At 51.8% G+C, this 23,164-nt stretch overlaps 1 protein-coding gene across 5 annotated transcripts in view; it reads right to left on the reverse strand.

Moving 5' to 3' along the window:
* The window catches only part of MMP17 (matrix metallopeptidase 17), a 69,897-nt gene extending 49,624 nt beyond the window's left edge, over positions 1-20,273 (reverse strand). The window contains exon 1 of one of the 5 annotated variants that reach the window (XM_069870771.1): positions 20,145-20,273. In XM_069870771.1, the coding sequence (XP_069726872.1) occupies positions 20,145-20,273 (129 nt within the window). Of the gene's footprint in view, positions 1-1,686; positions 1,740-7,686; positions 7,711-7,789; positions 7,930-13,294; positions 13,494-20,144 lie in introns of those variants that run through there. The other 4 variants (XM_069870775.1, XM_069870772.1, XM_069870773.1 and 1 more) reach the window with 4 other exon arrangements.
* Between the last annotated feature and the right edge of the window lie 2,891 nt (positions 20,274-23,164).

The raw sequence follows: 23,164 nt of genomic DNA on the forward strand, positions 1-23,164 counted from the left end.
GTGGCACTTCATCTGAAGGACCACCTGGATGATGAGATTCTTCCAAAGCCCTCCCAGATAAACCCAGTACATTTGCTGATGTCGGAGAGAGGGATGCTTTGCACTGCTCTAGCACTGCCTGTGTCACCCTGCTCTGGATCTGCCCTAATCTGCTGCCTTCTTCCCAGCCTCCAAACCAAAAGACTGACTGCTCACCAAGCACATCCCAAACCACAGCCCCCATCCCTCCAGCTCTGTCACACACGACTACAAGGTGTTGCTGGATTAACACCTGTTTTTAAGCCCTCTGAGTTTGCCAGATGAACGTCGCGTAGTCATGGCCTGCATCCCCCTCTGCTCCTCCCCACACTTTCATCCACTGTAGGAGTGCCAGGACCCTCCTGGGAGCAAAGAGTCTTTGCAGAGGGTCTTTATCATTGCTTGCAGGAAACCTTGAAGGTTCAGAAGACAGCATGGGAAATCTGTGCTGTCAAAATCAAAGCCGCAGTAATTAAACAGGAGTTTCCTCTGTCCCAGGGAGGCGGGCAAGTGGAAGCAGTCAGCAGAGCAGTATTCATGAGCAGGGACACAAGGTTATGTCCTACAAGAGCAGGTGTCCCTGCATATGCATTAGAAGAAACCTCATCCCATTCTACAGCATCCTGCACCAACCCCAAAGCTGCAGCTGGATCTGGGGGCAGGGTCACCACTATTCCTGCAAACAAGTGCATCCCGAGGACCCTTGCCCTGCTATTCCAAGTTTATCCTCATCCTGCAACTTAACACTTATCATTTCTTTGTTCAAAACTAAGAAAATCTTCCAGGAAATGCAGCTTCTAAAGTTCTTCCCATTGTGCTGTGCAAAAGCCAATTACCCAAAACAGAAGCGAATCAATGGAAAAAGCTCTTGGGTGTTGGGAAAGGCAGCAGCTGGCCTTTCCCAGGGTGTGCATAGTCCTGATCGATGCTGCTTTGCGGCTGGCACCCACTCTCCACATTTCTATTTGTTCCAGTGGTGGGTTGCCAAGGTGTCTAAGTCAAATAATTTGAATTTCTTACTGAGCAAAAGATACTCAAGGTTCAAAATTACACCTCGACCTAGTTGGGTCATTTTGCAGCAATTTTCACCAGTTTCTTTGGTGGAAGATTGTAAGAGTTCAGACGAGAGAAAAAAAAAATCACTTGTCCTTTCTTCACCTTGCATACAAATGAAAAACAAATCTGATGTTCTTGCTCTTGACATAACCGTGCTTTAAAGAGCTTCACAAACATCTATTTCCTCATTTGAGCTCACACAGAAGACATATTATCTCTTTTAAATATGCCTTCTCCTTGGCAGTGTGCAGCCTATCTGCTATCTTTAACATTTTAAGAAGCCGCCAAGTGGTTATTTGCAAAACTGACGTTAGGAGATGGATATAATCTATTTTAAACCTCAGCAAAATTGGCCAATTTCATGAGGTTTTAACATACGGCTGAATTAATCAAGTCACACGAATTATGAAATGCAAAATGCAGCCCCCCCCCCAGCTCTCCACCCACGTGGGAGCGATTTGGAAAAAGCCCAACCGTCTTGCGGCACAATGAGGAGAGAAAAAAAATCTATAATAATAAAAGGAATGGTGTCCAACACACATCAGCTTTCCGAGTGGTCATGCTCTCCCTAGTAAAGCATCTCCATCTTGCATTATTTCCACCTTGACTCACCTTTTCAGCATTGCCACGCTCCGCTCCTCTAGTGGTGAAGCCCAGGGAAACCCAGAGTGATGCCTTGGGCTCTGCACCCACCCAGCGCTGCCTCTTCTGCAGCGGTGCCGGATCCATCCTTCCTACCTCTCCCTAGATGCTTTGGTCACCTCCTACCTCCCTCTGCTGCCCTCTGCACCACTAGCTCATAGAATCATAGAATCACTGAGGTAGGAAAAGACCTCTAAGATCAAGCGCAACTGTCAGCCCAACACCGCCGTACCTACTAAACTGTGTCACAAAGTGCCACATCTACATGTTTTCTGAACACTTCCAGGGATGGTGACTTCACCGCTTCCCTGGGCAGCCCATTTCAATGCTTGACTGCTCTTTCAGTTAAGAAATTTTTCCTAATATCCAGTCAAAACCTCCACCAGTGCAAGTTGAAGCCATTTCAGGACTCCAGACGCAGCTTCACCAGCACTGAGTACAGGGCCACGATCCCTTCCCTGCTCCTGCTGGCCACACTGTTTTTGATAGAAGCCAGAATGCTGTTGGCCTTCTTGCTCACCTGGGCACACTGCTGGCTCCTGTTGAGCCACTGCCACCCAGCATCCTGGGGTCCATCATGCCAGGCAGCTTTCCAGCCACTCTTCCCCAGGCATGGAGCATTGCACGGGGTTGTTGTGACTGAAGAGCAGGACCTGGCACTTGGTCTTGTTGAATCTCATACAATCGGCCTCAGCTCACTGATCCAGCCTTGTCCTGAAGGTCCTCTCCTCAGGAAAGGAGCCCTGTGCTCGCTGGAATCAGCTTCACCTTTTCATGCAGAAATAAACCCAGGAAAAGGCATTTGATCTCATTTGCAAGGTCTTCCCATTCAGTTGCTTGGAGGGTTTTGTTTATTGCCTTGGGATGTTTGGTTTGGGTTTTTTTTGTTTGTTTTATATGGATGAAGTTAGTGATTTAACCGAAAACAAGACCAAAAATACCAATTCCCAGGCAAAACTGCCTGGAGCTTGCTGCAGTTTCCATCTTCTGCTAAAGACACGTCCGACGCAAAGCACAGCATCCTGTGTAGGGACCAGCGATTCTGCATCATGCACCAAAATCTCCTTCCAGCACCGGCTGCTAGCATGGGCTGGAGGACACTGGCAGATCAAAGCCACGTTGTGCTGGTGTTAATGAGGGAGTTGCTTGCTGGAGCTGGATTTTTGCATCTATGCAAATTTCTTCAGCTGCCATCCTCCAGCAAGCTCCACGTATGGGCTGCAGCACATTGGTGATGGGCACCAGGAGTCCTCGGGAAGCTCATCCTCCTTCTTTGTGCCACTGTGCAGAAGCTCTGGGTGCTCTACTTGAAGCTGAAGTTTTGCTTGGGACAGGGGACCCACACCAGGCAGCTGAGCTCTGGGCTCAGGCTGGCAAAACCCCAGTGTGCTAGCTCCTAACTGGGAGCAGCAGCAGGAGATCCCTGTTTCTCTTGTGTCCCATCACCCCCTGGGCTCTTCTCCAACACAGTGGGTTAGTTTTGAGGGTGCAGGCAGCAGCTTCATTCCCACAGACACTATCTCTCAGCTGCCTGCGCTCAGAGGGGATTTTCAGCAGTGCCAAACATCAGCTGCACAGAGCTGAACTCGATTCTCCCTCAGCCCAAGACAGGGAGCATCTCCCAGGTGCTGACTGCTCTGCAAAGCCGGGGGGAAGGTAGTATGCGGTTTGAATGCAAACACACCAGGGATGAGAAGACAAATGGCTCCAGGGAAAATACGATGACCTCCCCGGCAGTGTCAGGAAACATTTGTCAAGTGGCAGAAGGCATTAGCCGTTTTGCCGCTCACCTATCGGGAACATCACATCGCTGGTGACGGCTGGTTAATGTAGACCTGGCAGAGCTTTTGCTGCCAGAGCCAAAGTCCTCTCCCTACTTCGGGTGGCAACAGGCAGGTTTGCCCAAAGCAGGCTTGGTCACGGGCCCAGGCAGCCCTGGTTCTGCCCCTACCCTGCTGATGGGCACCACAAACCCAGCCCTGCCAGGAAAACCTGTCTGGCTTCTGGCACACCTTTTGAAATAACCCTCAATGCTTGTTTTTCAATAAAATCAGAAGACTTCAATGTGTTTTACTAAGGGGGAAGATTACCGCAAGCATACTGCAATGGGAAGTCAAAGACCTGGGCAGGTAAGGGACTTCCATAAAAACCATAAAGGTCAATGCAAACTCCATCAAACCCTATGACTCATCCTCTTGGACAGCTTTAGGGAGCATTAGGTTGGACTGTATTGAGTCATGGCAGACCCCAGGCATAAGCATCTTCCGGAGAAGGTTGCTTGTCTCCTACATGCAGCAGAACAGAAGTAAGCCACCAGCCTGAGGTCTGAAGGAAGGAAAAAAGACTTAGTTTGTGTCATGGCTGAATTTTGCCTACCAGCAAACCTGCCCAACTGCCGAGACCCTGCAGTGTGGAGCTGCCGGCTGCTGTGCCGTGGGGATACCACAGGGCCAGCCCACAGTGTTTCATAGAATCATAGAATCTCCAGGTTGGAAAAGACCCACCGGATCATCAAGTCCAACCATTCCTATCAATCACTAAACCATGTCCCTCAGCACCTCGTCCACCCGTCCCTTAAATCCCTCCAGGGAAGGTGAATCAACCACCTCCCTGGGCAGCCTCTGCCAGTGCCCAATGACCCTTTCTATGAAAAATTTTTTCCTAATGTCCAGCCTGAACCTCCCCTGGCGGAGCTTGAGGCCATTCCCTCTTGTCCTGTCCCCTGTCACCTGGGAGAAGAGCCCAGCTCCCTCCTCTCCACAACCTCCTTTCAGGTAGTTGTAGAGAGCAATGAGGTCTCCTCTCAGCCTCCTCTTCTCCAGGCTAAACACCCCCAGCTCTCTCAGCCGCTCCTCATCAGGCCTGTTCTCCAGCCCCTTCCCCAGCTTTGTTGCTCTTCTCTGGACTCATTCCAGAGCCTCAACATCCTTCTTGTGGTGAGGGGCCCAGAACTGAACACAGGATTCGAGGAGCGGTCTCACCAGTGCTGAGTACAGAAGGAGAATTTGGCTTTTGGAGTCTGAAGGTGCAAAAAAACCAAACCAAAAAGCCATCAGGTAAAAGCCACACTTCTCCCTTCACAAGCATGAAGGTGGGATGAGGATATATGAGAGCTAATGCTGGGGCACGCAGGTGGATTTATACAAATACTTAAATAAGAGCACATACTCAGGCACTTAACATAATTTAATACATTGCAAATAACATCCCACCATAACTCAACGACGGCAGCAGCAGTTATTTTCCAGTGCTGCTATGAGACCAGCAGCCCCCAAGCTCCTGAATTAGCAGCTCGGTCAGCAGGGGCATGGCCCAGTGACACGCGGAGCCCACGCTGCAGCCAAGCACTCTCACAAGAGGCTTTTGCTCTGCAATTGCCTTAGAATAAGAGGAAAGGAATTAAATTAAGTGCACGCATCACCTGGCAATGAAATGTTACTGTCAAGGTTCCTTAGGGGAATTCAGCGAGGCCTCCCCTTCTCTCTTAGGAAAAACAGCGTGGATATCTGGACCACCCAAAATGGGTAGAGAAAGAGATGAAGGAGGTTAATTCAAACCCAAATGTGATCAAGGGATGCTAAGACACAAAATGAATGAGCAAATACATGCACTGGGCCACCCTGCCAAGGTGAGCTTTAAATTTAGCACGACTGCATTAAGGTACATTCAGGATAAGATGCATTCTCTGCATTACATATGAAACACGAAGGGGAAGAGGTACGCCCTAGAAGAGAAGCCGTGGTGGTGGAGACCAGAGGGATTCAGCAAGCATCAAGCCCCTGCAGAACCTCCTCCTCTGATGGGAGACGATGCCCAGCACCTCAGCAGCGCATCAGCCCCAGATGCATTTGCAGTGCACACATTCCTTGCCCACCTCAGGTTCAAACTCATCCTCCTCTATAAAACAGCAACTGTGCACCTGAAAACACAGCACTTGCAGTGTCAGCCCTGCGATGTGGGTCTGGCAGCCAAAATGAGCAAGAGATTAATTCCAGAAAAGCCTCCACCACCCTTAGCAAACAGGCTGCTCTTCTGCAATGCTACCTCCAGCAAAGGAATTAAAAAATGTGATGAAGTGAACGTGTGATTTCTTTTAGTGTGCCCTGAGCCTCCTTCTGCACTTCAGATATCAGGACAGGCACGTGTTAGTTGAGTCACCAAACCAACTTCTGCAGGTCTGCCTTCCCGGAGGAACCTCTCCTGCGAAACCGGCTTTAGGAGGAGAGTAGAAAGACCTGCAAAGCCACACCGTGTTGCCTCCGCAGCCTCTGTGCAGGGCACTGCTGTCAGTGACCTTGATGGAGTGCTGTTTGTGCACGGCAGCCCTCCTCCTAAACAACATTTGCTCTAGAATGGAGCTGCATGTTAAAAATCACTCTATAAAAAAATATGCAGGCCTTGCCTAATCAGAACACACTTTCCCTTGAGCGCCAAGGAAATTCTCAGTCTGGCTTCCTTGCGTTTGAATCCACAGCAGAGCCGGGCAGGCTCCTACAAAGACTCCCTGCATCCCCCTGACCCCAGCCAGGGCTGCAGCGCTTCCCCTGCTGCCTAAACCGTCTGCATCGCTTTCAACCACGTCCAGCTTTCTCATCCTGGGCTCTGAAGGTGTAGGGTTTTTGGGGTGTCCGGCCATAGATCCGGGGTGTAGACATCACAAGCACAGCACATCACGTGTCCAGAGAAGAGCAACGAAGCTGGTGAGGGGCTGGAGAACAGGCCTGATGAGGAACGGCTGAGAGAGCTGGGGGTGTTTAGCCTGGAGAAGAGGAGGCTGAGGGGAGACCTCATTGCTCTCTACAACTACCTGAAAGGAGGTTGTGGAGAGGAGGGAGCTGGGCTCTTCTCCCAAGTGACAGGGGACAGGACGAGAGGGAATGGCCTCAAGCTCTGCCAAGGGAGGTTCAGGCTGGACATTAGGAAAAAATTTTTCATGGAAAGGGTCATTGGGCACTGGCAGAGGCTGCCCAGGGAGGTGGTTGAGTCACCTTCCCTGGAGGTGTTTAAGGGACGGGTGGACGAGGTGCTGAGGGACACGGTTTAGTGATTGATAGGGATGGTTGGACTCGATGATCCGGTGGGTCTCTTCCAACCTGGTGATTCTATGATTCTATGATCACTAAGAGTTAAATTCAACACACAAGGAAACAGCACTACCACTAAGGCTGGAAATAGGGAAAGGCTGTTTTGGTAGGGCAGAAGGGTGGGAATGGTCCTCCAGCCATCACTCCATCAGATTGCGGCAGGTTTTGGTCCTCCCAGAGCTATCCCCGTGGGTGCAGATGATGCCAGGGATGCCCTGCAAGAGCCCCTGGGCTGGGGCACATCGGCGCACAGCGGTACGCGCTGCCCTGGCTGCCACATGCTCTCCTTCTCCCTCCCCAGCACAGGGCTGGCAGGGCACCAGGGAAATTAAGCAGGCGATTTCTAAAGCTGAGGCAGAAGCAGCCATCTGGGCCTTAACAGACAGGTCCTTTAATGAATAAAGGGAATTTTCTAGAGAAGCTGGAGAAATGCAACGATCTGAATAAAAGAAGGGTAAACCCCTCCAGATCAGTCCAGACGAGAAGCTTTCAGGGAGCTCTGAATACTGGGGTAACACCCCGTCCAGTCTAATTAAAGGATAAAGCAGGAGATGGGCTGAAGCGGTGGGAAGCAGGAAGGAGCAGGGTGGGCTGGGGGTGAAGTTCAAGGTTTTCTGTGCCACAAAGAGCCAGGGCAGCCGCCCATGACGGTGGGAGCAGCCCCCCAGCAGCCCCCTCTGCCCAGGCAGCTATTTCTGCGCCTTTGGGGATAGGATTTACATCATTAAGCCCCTCAGGAGACTTAATGTGCCCTCATCTTAAATCTCAGCACATTCCCCCTGCAGAAAGCATGATTACCACTTGTGTGATGGACAAAAAGACCGAGTGACTTTCCCAGGTCACAGCTCCAAAGTTGAAGGTAAAAACCTGGTTCTCTTGCCCTCACCTCAGGCATCCACGGCCAAGTCACAGACAGCTCCTTTCCTTTCTGCTCTTCCTCACAGGAAAACCATCATCACTCTTAATTCAGTTTTTGAGTCGTTTCTCACCCCATCGTTTCGTGCACTGCTACATTTCATAACCCTGCTTTGCATGCTCACAGGCAGCGCTCCCCCTTCTCCTGGGGCTGGCAAGCAGGTCTCTTCTGATGCTCTTCCAGGTTATTGAACTACTCTGTTAATGCAGCTTGTTTTCTATCAGTTCAGGGCAGAGTGCCGGGGACGTCATTTATTTTCCATGTTTATTTATGTCAGGAGAGTCCTTAAAGGATTTGTTTGCAGCTGCTTCGGTCACTGCTCTTGCCGAGGCTACCTCCCACCCCGCCTCGTGCCAGCAAGTTGGGCCCTGGGAGACTGGAGTCCACCAGGTTCCTTCAGCTGTTTTGATGCCGTGGAAACAAACACTTGCCTTTATGTTTCTTAGTGAGGAGCAGAATCTCCTCTTTTTTTCTGGCTAATAGGCCCTTATGACCCTTGAAGGTAAGGCAAACTGGGAACCAGCAGTGATCCACCAAGACCCTATTTCTGTACAGACCCCAGAGAAGTGCCAGTTCTGGTCACCTCCTTTCTGGATGGCTTGAGCACATCCCCTCTGGATTTTGATGATAAGATCACAGCAGAAAGCAACACTGCTCTCATGGCATGTGTGCCCGCTCAGGAACAAGCTCCTTCTCCATGACGATGCGAGTAGAGACCTGTAAACCCTTGAAATATAGAATCATAGAATCACCAGGTTGGAAGAGACCCACCGGATCATCGAGTCCAACCATTCCTATCAAACGCTAAACCATTCCCCTTAGCACCTCATCCACCTGTCCCTTAAACACCTCCAGGGAAGGTGAATCAGCCACCTCCCTGGGCAGCCTGTTCCAGTTCCCAATGACCCTTTCTGTGAAGAATTTTTTCCTAATGTCCAGCCTAAACCTCCCCTTGGCAGAGCTTGAGGCCATTCCCTCTTGCCCTGTCCCCTGTCACTTGGGAGAAGAGGTATTGGGATGGAGGTATTGGGATTATCTCAACAGAGCGATTCCCTCTGCCCCTCTCATACTCACAGAGGAACCAGCTGGGTGCAAACTGAGATGACCTCCTCTGCACCAGCATCTGCTCAGGGCTGCACACCAGCCCCTGTCCATCACCCACAGATGGTGGCCAAACCCTGCACCCTTCCCAAATGGTCCAAGCCAGCACATTGCCCTGCTCCCAGCTACCCAGCAACTTCCAGCTCTTTGGAGCATCCCCAGGTAGCGTCCAGGAAAGCTGGCTGCCAGTTAATTTTCTCTTTAGGGTTCAAGGCTACCCCGGCAGAGAGTGTCTTATCGATTTCCTCCCTTGTCCTTGCAACCACTGGGCAAAAACCCATTTGTTATTTTATGACAGATCCCTGTGGAGGCCACTCAGACATCCTACCCACTTGCACAGCAGAGCTGGCAATGTTACCAGAAACTCTGCTTTAAAGGGTTTTGCAACATTAATTAAATTTCTGCAGTTGTATCTCTTGGCTCTGAGTAAGATCCAAGCCTCTCTGAGCATGTGAGGAAGGGCTCATCTCCTCGCCCTGATCCAAACTTGGCTCTGAACAAGTCTGGCTGCCAGGGCTGAATTCCCTGTACACAGCATCAAAAATACAATATTGTCTCTCACCAAAAGGAAACAAATTCAGGACTGTCAGGGCTCAGACACGGTATGGGTCTAGATAACGCAGAGGCTGAGAAACAATCCCAGAGCTACAAAAAAAAGCAGATGTCCTTGCCTAGAGAACCGATTCCTCTAAGCAGACAGGCAAAATCTAGTATCTATGATTGCACAGACAGGCACGGTGCAGGAGGGACAGCGAGTCACCCCAAGGACTCCACATGAATTTGACACAAAGCTCCCACAACTCTGGCTCCCTTTCACCTCCTCCAAAGCACAGTCCATGCCTCAGCCTGGGACGGAAGACCTCTGCCAGCACAGCTGGGCTTTTGTAGACACTGCTTTCCAGGAAAGCATGGAAGGAAGAGGATCTGTCAAGTCCGAGAAATGCAGGAGGTGACAAGTTGGTTTTAATAGTTAAAATACTTCAGAAATTTATAACAGAGGCTGCTTTTTTTTTTTTTTTTAAAGAAGGAGGATATTAATAAATGAGATACAAGGGGAACATGGAGAAGATAAGGAAAACTTTAACTCAGGGAAGCAGGGAAGCCGTGGAACTGAGGCTTCCCAAGCAGCAGAGGTAGGTCCACTGCCTGAGCTGTTCCCATGGCAGAGGTGGGAGAGAGACTGGCACACAGCTCACCAGGGTCCCCCAGGGCCGGGAAAACAGGACAGAGGATGGAAAACAGACCTTACAGTGCTGTGGTGGCATTTCCTACACAACGCAGCGTGGTTTCTGCCAGCTATTACAAAGCAGCCTGGAAGTGAGGTGGCTGGCAGGGTCAGAAGATGCTTGGCACCAGCAGGTTTGCTCCGGGGCAGCTGTGAATCATTGCCTTTTGCGCCGGAGCTGCCCGAGTGCGATGGGAGGGGTGATGCTGGGCTGTGAAGGCGAGAGCTACAGCATTTGCACTGTGGTCCCGTGGGCGCCTTCGTTCGCTGACATTTTCAGGAGGTGGCTGAAGCGGCGTCGTGCTTTCCCGGGGGCAGCGGCAGAGCCACTGCAGGCAGGCAGCACTGGGGCTGTGCCGCCTCTGCCAAAAAACTGCACAGGCTCAGCGCCACGGAACAGTGTTTCAGGAAGAGAGTCAAAGTTCACGCATCTTTCGATAAAGGGATTTGCTGAGAGATAGAGGTTGGTTACTGCAGAGTAAGAGCAAGCAGGCGCAGAAGGCATTTTGCAGTCTTTATCCACTTAAAGCATGCGCTGCTGTCGCTGCACAGGGATGGAGTGACCAGAGGTCTGCACCACGGGTCAGGATTTGAGTGCTGGCAGCCCCTGCCTCCCAAGCTAAGTTAATACCATTGCCCTCAACCCCTATTAGTAACAGCAATACAAAAGGCACCCAGGCAGCAGGCTGAGGGCTGGGCACTCAGACCTAGGAGGGGAGCTCAGCATCCCAGCCTGCCCAGCCCAGTATCAGCATATTTTCTGGGATATTTTCCCAGATTCCACAAGAGGGCACCGGCACGACACGGATGGGGACAGAGCAGCCCCTGAGCAGCCCCTGTCCACCGCCACGGGGGCTTCTCTGCAGAAGAAAAGTGGTGGATGCACATCTCCCAGGAGAGCTCTCCGCAAACACTGGGAGTGGGGAGATGTCGATTCTGGAGCCCAGGCTCGCCAAGACATTTGCTGTTGCAGAAAGAAATCCCCTTTTTGCTCTAGAAGGTCATTTTCTGGCATAGCTCTGCTAACATCAAGGGGCTGCAGAGAGGGGAGTGGGCTTTCCCCAGCAGGTGCAGCGAGCACCCACCATCACCCATCTCCTCCTACCTCGGCATCCCCACTCACAGCCCAGAGGGAAGCACGAACCCTCAGGAGCTGCTCTTCTGGGGAAAGGGCACTGTGGGGTTCCTGGCAACCCTCGATGCAGGGAAAGACCTAGCTGGGAGAGTCAAAGTGAACCATCCAGTGACAGAAGTGTGAATGAGAAGAGCTGGCCCAGGTCAGTAGACAGGCTCTGCCTGGGGGCACACATCTACCCCAGCCTAGGGGTCAGCCAGCAGGTAAGGCAGATGCCACGCCAGGACATCACCTGGGAGAGCTGCATCCTGCAGCCTTTGGCTCCCAGCAGCGCCACGAGCCGTGAAAGGTCTCAGCACTGCTAGGACCTTGCCAAGGTGCAGCCTAACCACACACACAGTCACCGGCGCACGTGTATTCATACCACAACTCTGAGCAAATCATAGAATCATAGAATCACCAGGTTGGAAAAGACCCGCCGGATCATCGAGTCCAACCGTTCCATCGAGTCCAACCGTTCCTATCAAACACTAACCCATGTCCCTCAGCACCTCGTCCACCCGTCCCTTAAACACCTCCAGGGAAGGTGACTCAACCCCCTCCCGGGGCAGCCTCTACCAGTGCCCAATGACCCTTTCTGTGAAAAATCTTCTCCTAACATCCAGCCTAAACCTCCCCTGGTGGAGCTTGAGGCCATTCCCTCTCATCCTGTCCCCTGTCACTTGGGAGAAGAGCCCAGCTCCCTCCTCTCCACAACCTCCTTTCAGGGAGTTACAGAGAGCAATGAGGTCTCCCCTCAGCCTCCTCTTCTCCAGGCTAAACACCCCCAGCTCTCTCAGCCGTTCCTCACAAGGCCTGTTCTCAAGTGCTTTTTCCACTATGCCACCCTCTGCACTACCGCGGTTTAAGGGGCAACAAAGAAGCTCTTAGGAACCAAAATACATAATGCTGCCAAGCACTAAGCCAGCAGCTCTCTCACATGGAGCCCCCCGAGCTGTACCCACGGGGAGCCGCAGTGACGGTCAAAAGGAGAAGACTCTGTGAAAACCACCTGATGGAAGCCCTTGACTAACACAGACCTGGTGCTCGATGCTCAGGTCACCTTTCAGTGAGTGATGCGGTTGCTCAGTCAGGTTGCTTGTGCCTCAGAGCCTGGCAGATCAGACAGTTAGGTTTAAGCAGAGAAACTGAATCTGAGTATCCTTTCAGGGAAGTCTTTTAACCCAGGTGTGCTTGTAGAGGACTACTCAAATCACTGCTGCCCCGTTCACAAGCCCGGGGCATGACAGGTCATTTCCTCTCGATTATCTTGATCTTGCTGGACACTGAGTGAGTGCGCTCGAAAGCACGAGGTGTATTAGAAATGCCAAACCGGCAACAGATTGTCTGATGGGGCTGTCATTCTGTCATGAAATATGACATGCATCCAGCCCAGAAGGAAGAACTGGATAGCTGTACACTTCAGCGCCGGCTGAGGCCATGCAAGACTACTCCTCATTTCGGAGTCTCATTGATCAGACCTGGAGGATACGTTTCTGCAGCATAAACAAGATGTGGCAAAAGCCCCAAACCACCCACCTCTCCTTAGCTGCGCCTTTATATAAAGCATATTGCCATTTCACAAGTGCATCTATGAGGAATTTCCCTTTTGTGAACCCAATTTTCTCTCACTTTTGAACAAAAGTGCATCTCTGACATGAAGGATGCAAAGGTAGAGACAGCATGGCTTGCTACGGAGCAATGGGGAATTTGCCAAGCAGCAACTAAATGGAGAACAAATAAGAAAAATGAAAGCCAATTTAATGCAGAGAATCGCAGGAGCAAAGATGCTTCTTGAGCAGCATTGCTGACTGCCCTTCTGTTGGCGGACGTGCCAGAGGGACACTGTGAGCACTAAGAAGGAATATTAGTGACAAAGTATACACGAGTAACGAGGTTGGAACAAGCCTGTGGGCTCATGGGAGCTCCCCAGGGTCCCCACCACATGCCTTGTCAAAGGTGCAGCCTCAGCCAAGCACTAGCTAGGACATAACTAATATTGAGTGGCTGTAATATCTCCAGAGGAGATGGTCAGCTCAAGAAAAACAGGAAAGATTGTTTTGTTTCGCTCTTGCTGAATGATAAATGAGACCTGACACCCTTTTCCAAAGGCTGAATTTGTCAGCTCCAGAGCTTACAGGTAATTAGGTCTGGAGTCACGGTGGGTTTGTCTCCAGAAGTCATGGTATCTTTTTGCTCCTTGTGCTCCTTGAGATTCTATAACCAAGCTTCCCAGGAGCTACAGAAGACTAAAGGAGCATTTTCTTGTACAACAACCTTCGTCCCAGCAGACCTCAGTTTTTTTGGTAATTACAGGCTTTTGAGAAGGTACTGCCTTCAGGCTAACCATGGAGGAGCCCAGCAGAGCTGCCCAGCAGAGCTGCCCAGCAGCTCAGGGCATCAGGAGTCACAGCTTTGACTTTGAGGGAAACACGAAAATCCATCTCCCAACATGTACTTCAGCCACAATATCAGCAGTAGTATTTCTGCATGTGACAACAGTGCACCAAGAAAAGCAAACCTTCATGAAGGGTTGACTGATACATAACAGTCGAAGTCTGAGAACAAGCAGAACAGCCTATAATTTGCAGTATTTTGGAAAGTCTACAGCTGCCAATCAAATGCACGGTTCTTCGTGTGGGTGTTTCCAGGCTTTCCTTTCAAAAGGGATCCCATGAGAACCCCTTCCTCACACACTTTTCTATCTTTTCATCCCATTCGGGTCCCCTCCAGGGTTCAGCCGTTCACTTGGTTCCAACAGCGCTCTCAGATCTGCTTCCTCAACATCAAAAAAGCCTTGAACATTGAGATTCCCCAAAGTCTGGCAACAGCCCATGAAGCTTCCTTTTGATCTCTTGGTAGCTTGCCATCTCCAGCAAGGGGCATTTGGTGGGAAGCGGAAAAATCCAGAGTAGGGTGCCTTAGGAAGGGAGCCCTGGGGAAGCTGTATGGGTTTAAAAGCCTCCACCACGGCACTTAACCTTGCCAGAACAGGCAATCTCTGCAAAAAAAGACACAGCTGTGGATGAAGCAGTCCAGCCTTCTTCTCTCCCAGTTGTATCTTGGATGAGGGAACCTCTTGTCCTACATCTTTAAAGGACACGTACAGCAGGACACACTTGAGTTGCAGACCAAATCCAGGATGTAACGACAGTGCCTGGGCTGTCGGGTGATCTTCAGCGCCCAGGAAGCGAACCACAGGAGATGCCACTTGGGGTTTGTTAAATGACAAGATGATATAATCCAAACATGTCCATCACCTTCAAGCAAGGACCGTGTGACACACGTAAAATTGCTTTTCTTCACCCAAAACATCAATATTGTCAAGATGAAATAATATGTCAGCCCACGTGAAGAACTCCGCCTGACCACTGACAGTCAACAGGCAGAAATTCCTTCTTGAAAAAACAATATATATAAAAATATCCTGAATATATTGCCACTTTCCAAACCACCGTATTTGAGCGTTCTCACCAGAAGCTGTAGATCATCTCCAGATTTCTTGGAAGAACGATTTTCTGTGCACATGGTTTATTCGGATGCAGGAAATGCCTCAGATTTAATCGGGTTCTTTTCTATTAAATCATCACGGCTAATCAAACTGCCAGAGTCCCATCTGAGGGCCACACTTCTAGGTGAACGTCAGCATTTACTCCACGCCAGTCACAGTAGGACTTCCCTCTGAACAAACCTGTTGTCAAAGGCAATTCCTCACTATGCTCATCTGGTCCTTCAGCAGCTTCTTCCCCTTGTCCCCACATGTCTGCTTTGTTTTGCACTGGATTTAACTTTGCATATGTGGTTTGGTGTGGGTTTTTTTAATATAACATCAAATCTCTTAATTCTCTGACCCAGAAATCGGAGACAATCCTCATAAAAATCTGGGACAAAGAAGACAAACAGCTGCATGTGTGCAGCAGCAAGAGCTTCCGAAACTCCCAAATCTACCCATTTAAAGTGATTCTGATTAAAGAAAGCATTTTGCATGTTGCAGTCAGATCTTGGGTTATTTTGAAAGCAAATCCTTGGCTTTCAAGTGCAGCTCTACTCTGAACGAGACACTTTAAAGAGAGACAACGCGGTGCCCAGGTTTATCGTCACTGGGCGATTCACCCTGGAGATGCGAGGGCTTTGCCCTCTCCACGTTGTCACCTCCATGAATCCAGATACGACCCAAGACCCACGCAGGGTACACGCCTGCTCCCACAACGTCCAGAAATAAAGGTTCCCTCGGCCACAGCGTGACCTTTCCCAGAGCCACACAGCCCGCTCCGGCAGCACTTTTGCCAATGAGTAAATAATGAGAAATTAGCTCGTGGCCCCAGCGATGAGTCAGAGCGAGCCGCTGCCGGCCCTAATGAACCTGCGGGGACAAAGCAGGGTGTCAGGGATGTGTAAGCCCCCTGGTTTCATGACAACTTCGCCTGTGACACCCCCGTGTCCTCAGCGGGGCTGACGCACATGGTCCTGCCAGAGAGTCACACACAGACACCGAACTAGGGCAGCCCTGCCTGACATCAGGGGATGGGAACACGGTACGTTTCACGCTGATTTAATGAAGGGGAATAACGAAATACGGCAGGTTGAGTCAGCAGGTGCACTCAGACAGCGACCTCCATCGTGGGAGGACCACGGGTTTGGAGGGGCAATAGGAGGGGGCAGAGGTACAGCTCCACCACATGAAGCTGAGTCAGGGATGTGAGGGTCTCCCTGTGGGGACTCCTGCCAGCCAGGAGCTCCTGCTACCCCCCAGTGCTTTGCTGCAGCACCTGAGGATGAAGAATGAGGTCAAGGTGGGAGCTCCAGCCCCATCCTCAGCAATGGGCAAGTCCCCAGTGCCAGCAGGGTTTCACCCACCTGCTCTGAACACTTCCTGAAGGCAGAATCTCATTAAAGAGGGTAATTTAGCTTAACTACCCTGGGTAATTCACAGGGCTGGGCCCACAGCAGCAGCCAAGGGCAGGAGGAAATTGCATTACTGTATGTGGAAGCCTGGGGTGCTCAAATCTGAAAGGGAAGCGGAGGTTAAAACCAGCCAGGGCTTTAATACCAGATTAAATGCTTTCACAGGAGCCGATGTATTTGAAAGCTTCCAGCCAGCCTTTTGTCAATCCAATTTAGTTTGCATTGTACTTTGGCTCTAAGAGGTACCTTAAAATGTAACCAGGAGCACTTTTTTTTTTTTTTATTTAATATATATATAAAAAACCCATGGTTGGTTTGCGTTCGCTTTCTTAGGGGGAATTCATGGAGCTGGGATGGCCACTGCTCCGCACAGGAAGGGAATGAAGCACTTTAACAGCACAGGGGCCAAGCAAAGCTCCTCTCTCCAGTGCTGTTGGCCTGAATGCATCATTGTTTAGGGACTCTACTGAGCATTTTGTCCTAAAAGGCGTGCCAGTTTAGAAGGCTGAATGAAGCTCCAACTAGGATTATCAATTTTTAATTTCTCCATTAGCAGAAACAGAAGGTTACAAGTCTGGTAGTTTCTCCTGACAGCAGAAACAGCCTATTTCCATGCAAGGATTTTACTCTAAGAGGGCTCATTATCCCAAGCCTTGAACCAGAAGGTAGGCATGGAGACACAGTGCCCACCCCTAGGGGCTTAAATGCAGCAATTTTGAAGAGCTCCTGCCTCATCCTGGGGCAGGTGGGAGCGGGGAGGGCAGGTGGGAGCAGGAGGGCAGGTGGACCAGCATGAGCAGCCACACGTTGCCATCTGGCAGTGACAGCAGAGGGATGCTCCTACTTTCTCGCAGGCAGGAAAAACACCCCAGGAACAGCAAGAAGGAGCCCGTTTCCAGGCGTGGGCCAGCTTCTGCTTCGAAATTTGGCACCTGGGAGGCACAGATATGTCTGAAAGCGTCGGTCCCTGGTGCGGGGACACAGAGGATGCTCTGTCTGTCCCCAGCCGGGGAGGGGGCACAGCTCTGGTGCCACCCGGGCTCTCCCCACAAGCAGATCCTTGTCATTCAAATGAGAAGTGGCCACAAAGACGAGGGCCCTGCCCTTAACAAAGAGCCGCTCGGGGTGGTGGATGGGGACGCGGGTCCCCGGTCTCCGCAGATGAATGCAAATGCCTCCATCCCCTGGGAGCAGCTTCTCCGGGAGCAACACAGAGGGGCTTTGTGAGCAGGAGAAGCATCGCTCCTACGCGAGCCCCCAGGAATGCCCAGCTGAAAAAACGCCTGAGGGGCACACACAGCCCTTCTCCATCACCCCTGACCACAGAGGCAAGAAAAAGCAGCTCACAATCCTCTTTTTTTTTCGGTTTTTTTTTTTTTTTTTTTTTGCACCCATGCTCTTGCAACTAAAATAAAACTTTCCTGGCAACTCCTGCATCCCTTGGCCACTGAGGCCAGAGCTCATATCTACAAGGGATGATCTCAGTGATGCCACCAACAACAGCGCCAAGGCAAAGCATCTCCCAAGGGCAAAGAGTTCTCCTCCGGATTGATGCCTTGGGCAAAAGCTGTGGCTTGGGAACGGACTGATGCCTTGGGCATCAGTCCGTTCCCAAGCCACAGCTTTTGCCTGGCACTCAGCATCCCACCCTGCTCAACAGCCAGCGCCTTCGCAAACCAGCAGCCGTCTCCCCAGGTCAACATCTTCACTGCAGAGCCTCCACCACGCTTCTTGAAAAAGAAAACTTGAAGGAAGACCTCCCTCCAGACCTGGTTCAAAGCCCGGCAAAGCGAGAGCTCTTATTACGTGGTTACTACTAACGTACACAAAGTTTTTGCTGCTTGCCCCCCTGAGACACGCGAGCCCAAATAGCCATAAAACGATGCAATTTGTGAACGCGGTGAGGAGGGGCTGGGGTGTTTACTGTAAAGGCAGCAGTGCAAAAGGCAAAGTAGTAAATCTCAAAAGCAACGCACTAAAATTCAAGGGAAACACTCAAGTAAAGCTCCGCTCCATCTGCTATTTTATGCTGTCTTTGTTAGAGCAGCTAATGGAGAACAATAAACACGTTAATAATCAAGCTAGATTTATAAACTGGGCAGAATGTTCCCCTAGTAATGAAATCTGGAGAATCATTCGATATTATATTGCTTTGGGCAGCACTCTAACAAGAGCTGCCTTTGAATTATAGCCCTCTTTCATTTTGCTGAACTTTAATTTGGCCCAGCATCCCTTTTTCATTTAAAACAAACCTTTGGCAGGACCGGAGCGCAGGATGAAACTCGAAGGCACAGTCCTGCTCAAAGCCTCTCAGCTGCAAGAGTCAGTATTTGGGATGTAAAAGCTCTGTTGACATTGTGCCCTGTTTACTGCAGAGAATTCCTGGATATAATTTGCACAGGTTAGCGGAGCTTTCTTTTGCCACAGTTTCATGCTTCCTAGTTCTCAAATATTTGGTCGAAATGCATCATGGATCTTTAATTTCTTAGTTGCTTCATAAAGCGGATGTCAAATTAATTCTCAAAGCCCTCACTTCCCACATAGTGGTCTCTTCCTGACAAACACCTCTGAAAACACCTGGCATTTTCTGCTCCCTGCTGCTCATTAGAGGGCACAAGCACAAACAGGCTTGACAATCAAGCCCTTCGTAATCCCACCAGTGCTGTCTCCAGCCAGAGAGATGTACATGCCCCCAGCAAGAAATCACCAAGACACCCATCTGACATCATCTACTCTGTCCTCCCCAGCCTAAATAACCTCTGAACTGGGGCTCTGTAATCCCCCTCTCCCGCAGTTCTCTCCAGCCCCTCGCTCTGCCAGGCTCCTAAGCTCTTCAGCACAATTTCAAGCTACTGCTCAAATCCAGTCCACGACAATAAAAAAGGTACCTTAATGCCCGAAAGCCATCAGCGATGTCTAATAAGCCCCCTCAAGTATTAACATTTAACCTGGAAAAGCCGAACGCAGCGTGTGCAGCAGCAAGGGTAAAAGCAGGTCAAAGATGAAGTTTGAGCCAAATTGATTGGGGCAGGATACACCAATTCATGTGCTGTTTGCATGAAATATTAATTCCAGCTTTAACATTTGGGTTTAGAGGAGAGCAAACGCATCATAATGATGCAGATGTGCCTTATTTCCTCCGCATTTGCTATTCCGCTCGGAAGCGATGGGGAATGATACGATTTATCCTCCCCAGCAGGTGTTGGAGCAGGAACCTGCGAGCCACAGCACGCACTCGGTGGCCAAGCCTGGTGCACTGCTCCGTGCGAGACCCGCTCCTTCGATAACCTGATGTGCTGCAAACCCTCCCTGGCTCCTTCACAGCAGCGCCCAGGCGGTGGTTTGAAATTTGCTGATTTTCAGGGCATCTCTCCAAACTGGCTGGTCCAGCCCCCAAACCGCTCACCCATTCCGACACCCAGGTTTGATGTGGACATGGGGTTTCTCCTTTCTGCGCTACAGCTGGCATCGGCTACAAGAAACTTTTCCTCCTCCAGGAGAGGAGCCTCCATCATCACTGGGGGTTGGAAGCAGATGATCTTTGAGGTCCCTTCCAACTCAAACTATACTATGATCTCTTCGAGGGGATGGTGTGGAGACGTACGGACCTGCTGGTGCTGTGACCAGGCTGGGATGCGACCTGAGCCCTCGCTGCCTGCTAAAACCTGCCAGCTCCCTGCAAACCGAGCGGAGAAGCAGGACCCCGAGGATGCCCACGCTGTGCAGACCCCAGAGTCCCCGGGCAGAGCAGCATCCTCCAGGCTGCCCCCATCCCCGGGGGTTGCTCTGACTCGAAATTGTGACATTTCACACCCGCAGGAGTTTGTGCACAGAGCCCCGGAGAGCAGCCAGCCCTGAAAAACCACCTCGGGGGTGCTGGGCTGGGGGCGAGGCGGGGGGATGCTGGGCTTCCAGAGGGCTACGGGTACCAGAGGGGTGAGCGGGGGATGGAGGAGGAGCGGGGAGCATCCCGGAGAGAGGGAGCTGGGGAGGAGGCACCGGGTGCAGAGGGGGCCGGGCAGCGGGGATGCCCGGAGAAGGAGGGTGATGGGGGTGGGAGCGGGGGCGTCGCGGGTAACTCACAACTCCGCGGGTGATGTCCTCCGCCGCTGGGGTGGGCGCCGCGGGCGCTTCTGGCCACGCCAGCCACAGGGCGAGCACGAGGAGCATCTCCCGGCGGCGGGCGCGGAGCCGGGCGGAGGGGCTCAGCATCCCCCCGCGGCCCCCCGCCGCCCGGCCCCGCGATGGGCTCCGCCGGGCCGCGGGGCACCGCGCAGCATCCGCGCTCCCGGCCCGGAGAGCCTGCGGGGCTCCGATCCGCGATGCTCCGCGGGGGGACAGAAGCCGGGGGGCTCCGATCCTCGGGAGAGCGGCTTGGGGGCTCCGATCCGCGCTGCTCAGCGGGGGGGGAGAGGCTGGGGGGGCTCCGATCCGCGATGCTCCGCGGGGAAAAGAAGCTGGAGGGGCTGCGATCCTCGGGAGAGAGGCTGGGGGGCTCCGATCCGCGATGTTCCGCGGGGGGAGAGAGCTTGGGGGGCTCCAATCCGCGCTGCTCCGCGGGGAAAAGAAGCTGGAGGAGCTCCGATCGTCGTGAGAGCGGCTGAGAAGCCCCGATGCGCGCTGCTCCGCGGAAGAAAGAAGCTGGAGGGGCTCCGATCCGCCGGGAGAGAGGCCGGGGGGGCTCCGATCCGCTTCGCTCCGCGCCTCCGGGGAGAGAAGCAAGAGGGATGCTCCGCTCCGCTGGGGAAAGAGGGAGGCGGTGGGCTCCGCTCCGGGGAGAGGTGGGGGTGGCGGGGGGAGGCTCCGCTCCGCGGCACCGGGGGTAGAGGCACGGAGGCTGCTCCGCTCCGAGCTGCCTGGCTGGGGACAGAGGCAGGGAGGATGCTCCGCTCCGCTTCTCCTCGCCGAGGGTCGCCCCGCGGCTGGGCTGGTGCCGCCCGCGGCCGCAGCGCCTCCCTCGCTCCTGCCCTGCACCCCGAGCGCCCGGGGAGGAGGAGGAGGAGGAGGAGGAAGGATGCTAATGAGGGAGGCGGGGTCAGCGGCCAGCTCCGTCTGCCTGAAATCGCTCTGGCGTCCGACACGCTTCTTTCTAAGCGTCAAAATTTAAGTACCAGCCTCATCCTCCGATGTTTTTTTAAGGTGTTGTGGAAAAGAACGGGCGGAGGGGTTGGAACTGGATAATCTTTAATGTTCCTTCCAACCCAAACTATTCTATGATTCTGTCTCTGACTGATGCCCTGGCCTTGGGCAGCCTGATGCAGCAAGATGTCCCTGCCCATGGCAGGGGGGTTGGAACTAAACGATCTTTAATGTCCCTTCCAACCCGAACTATTCTATGATTCTACCTCTGACTGATACCCAGCGAGACAAATGTCTGGCTCGTCCCCATAAACTGCATAATGGGATCCTGTGCCCTCCCACGAGAGCCGTGAATCTGCCACGTGCTCTGAAAGGACAGATGGCAGGGGACACCCTGAGTTCTCCAGTTCAGGATCAAAATGTACTTCATACAAAGCATCTGCGTCCCCCACTTCCTTTAAGCGCATTCATACACTCAACAGCTTTGGAAAATAACTTTAAAGCTGTTTTGAACCAGGGACTATAAAGGTACTCTTTTTTTATTAAAATAATAATAATAAAAAGAAATGGAAATCATGAAGAGCTGGCAGAGATTAAAAATTGTTCTAGACGCTGCCGGGGCAAAATGGTAATGGATATTGGTATGACACCTTCTGTACAAATAGATTAATTCAGCAATGAACCATAGCTGCTTCTGGAGATATTAAATATCAGACAGGACTAGAGGAAAGCAGTGGAGGAGGAAAAAAAGAAACCTTTGTCCAGGAGAAACTGGTTAAAGAGTATTGACAGGGAGTCCTCACCTCCTGCAGGTGAGTCTGTGCTCCCCTGTGGGCAGGGCTGAAATTACTGCTCCAACGCCAGAGAAATTGGGGGGCTCAGAGCTTCGCTGTCTACAGCTACCCATTGTAGCTCAAGAGCTGTTACCTCAAGAGCTTTACTCCTGGCTTTTTAAAGAGACCAGCAGAGCCCATCCTCTGGTTCTGTGGGTGCAGGGAAGGGGGGTTCCAAAGAGCAGGAGCTCTCTCTGCGCAGCTGCTGGGCAATGGAGCTGGCAGCTCCCATTCACTATTTCATTTCACTTCAGAAATATGCCCGTGGCCAACTTGCCACAAAGTCCTCATCTCCTGGGTGATGGTTCCTCCTCTCCCCTTTGCAGGACTCACTCCTCCTTTCTGCATCTCCCACTGCCCCCGTGTCCTCCTGTCCACCCTGCAGCTGCTTTTGAGGACGATCTTTTTCTCCCCTCCAATAACTGTTACACCAGCCCTGATGAGTCAAGGACTATTATTTGTCTGAGTCCAGAATCCACCACTGTGAGCAGAAAGCAGCAGCCACACAACACACCTCAACCCTTCCTGGGTATTCCAGCGAAGAACTGTTATCCTGGGCAGTCAGGCCAGCCTGACATTGCTTAGCAACATCACACGTAGTAATTTCCTGCTAAGCAGCTCCAGAATCTCCTCTTGTTAGGGGTCATTTCTCTTGGCTGTTGACATGACTATGGGATCAAAGAGCCCCTTAGATGGAAGGCGGCACAGCCGTGCAGGGCTGGGAGGAGCACACAGCAGGGACTCAAAATCCTGGAGTTCAGGACAAGGCTGCAGCCCATGGGGCGAGAAGCTTGTGCGGTGACAGCCTGGACAGGGTGAGAACAGCCAGCACAAGTTCACTGACCCCAGTAAAGGACATGAGCTGGGCTGGTGTTCTCACTGACAAATACTTCAGCACCTAGAAATGCTTTCTTGGGCTTTTGGGTTTCCTCGTGACTGCTCAGCACAAACAAACTCTGTCCCTCTACATGACACAATTTGTATACTTGCCTAATCCTCCTGTAGAGCAGCCTACAGCTTCGATGGCTTGATCCTGTACCATGTACTTGGTGCCACTGCTCCTGCCCTGCCCGCTTCATCCTGTAGCCGCAAGGTCACCTCAGCTACCTCTCTCGTGTGTTTGGAAGATGCTGCATCGTCCACCTCAGCCTTTAATCCCATTTTGCAGATGAGGGCAATGAAGGATAAAGG

Source organism: Phaenicophaeus curvirostris, chromosome 17 (assembly GCF_032191515.1).
Source record: "Phaenicophaeus curvirostris isolate KB17595 chromosome 17, BPBGC_Pcur_1.0, whole genome shotgun sequence".
In the NCBI taxonomy this organism is placed as follows: domain Eukaryota; kingdom Metazoa; phylum Chordata; class Aves; order Cuculiformes; family Cuculidae; genus Phaenicophaeus; species Phaenicophaeus curvirostris.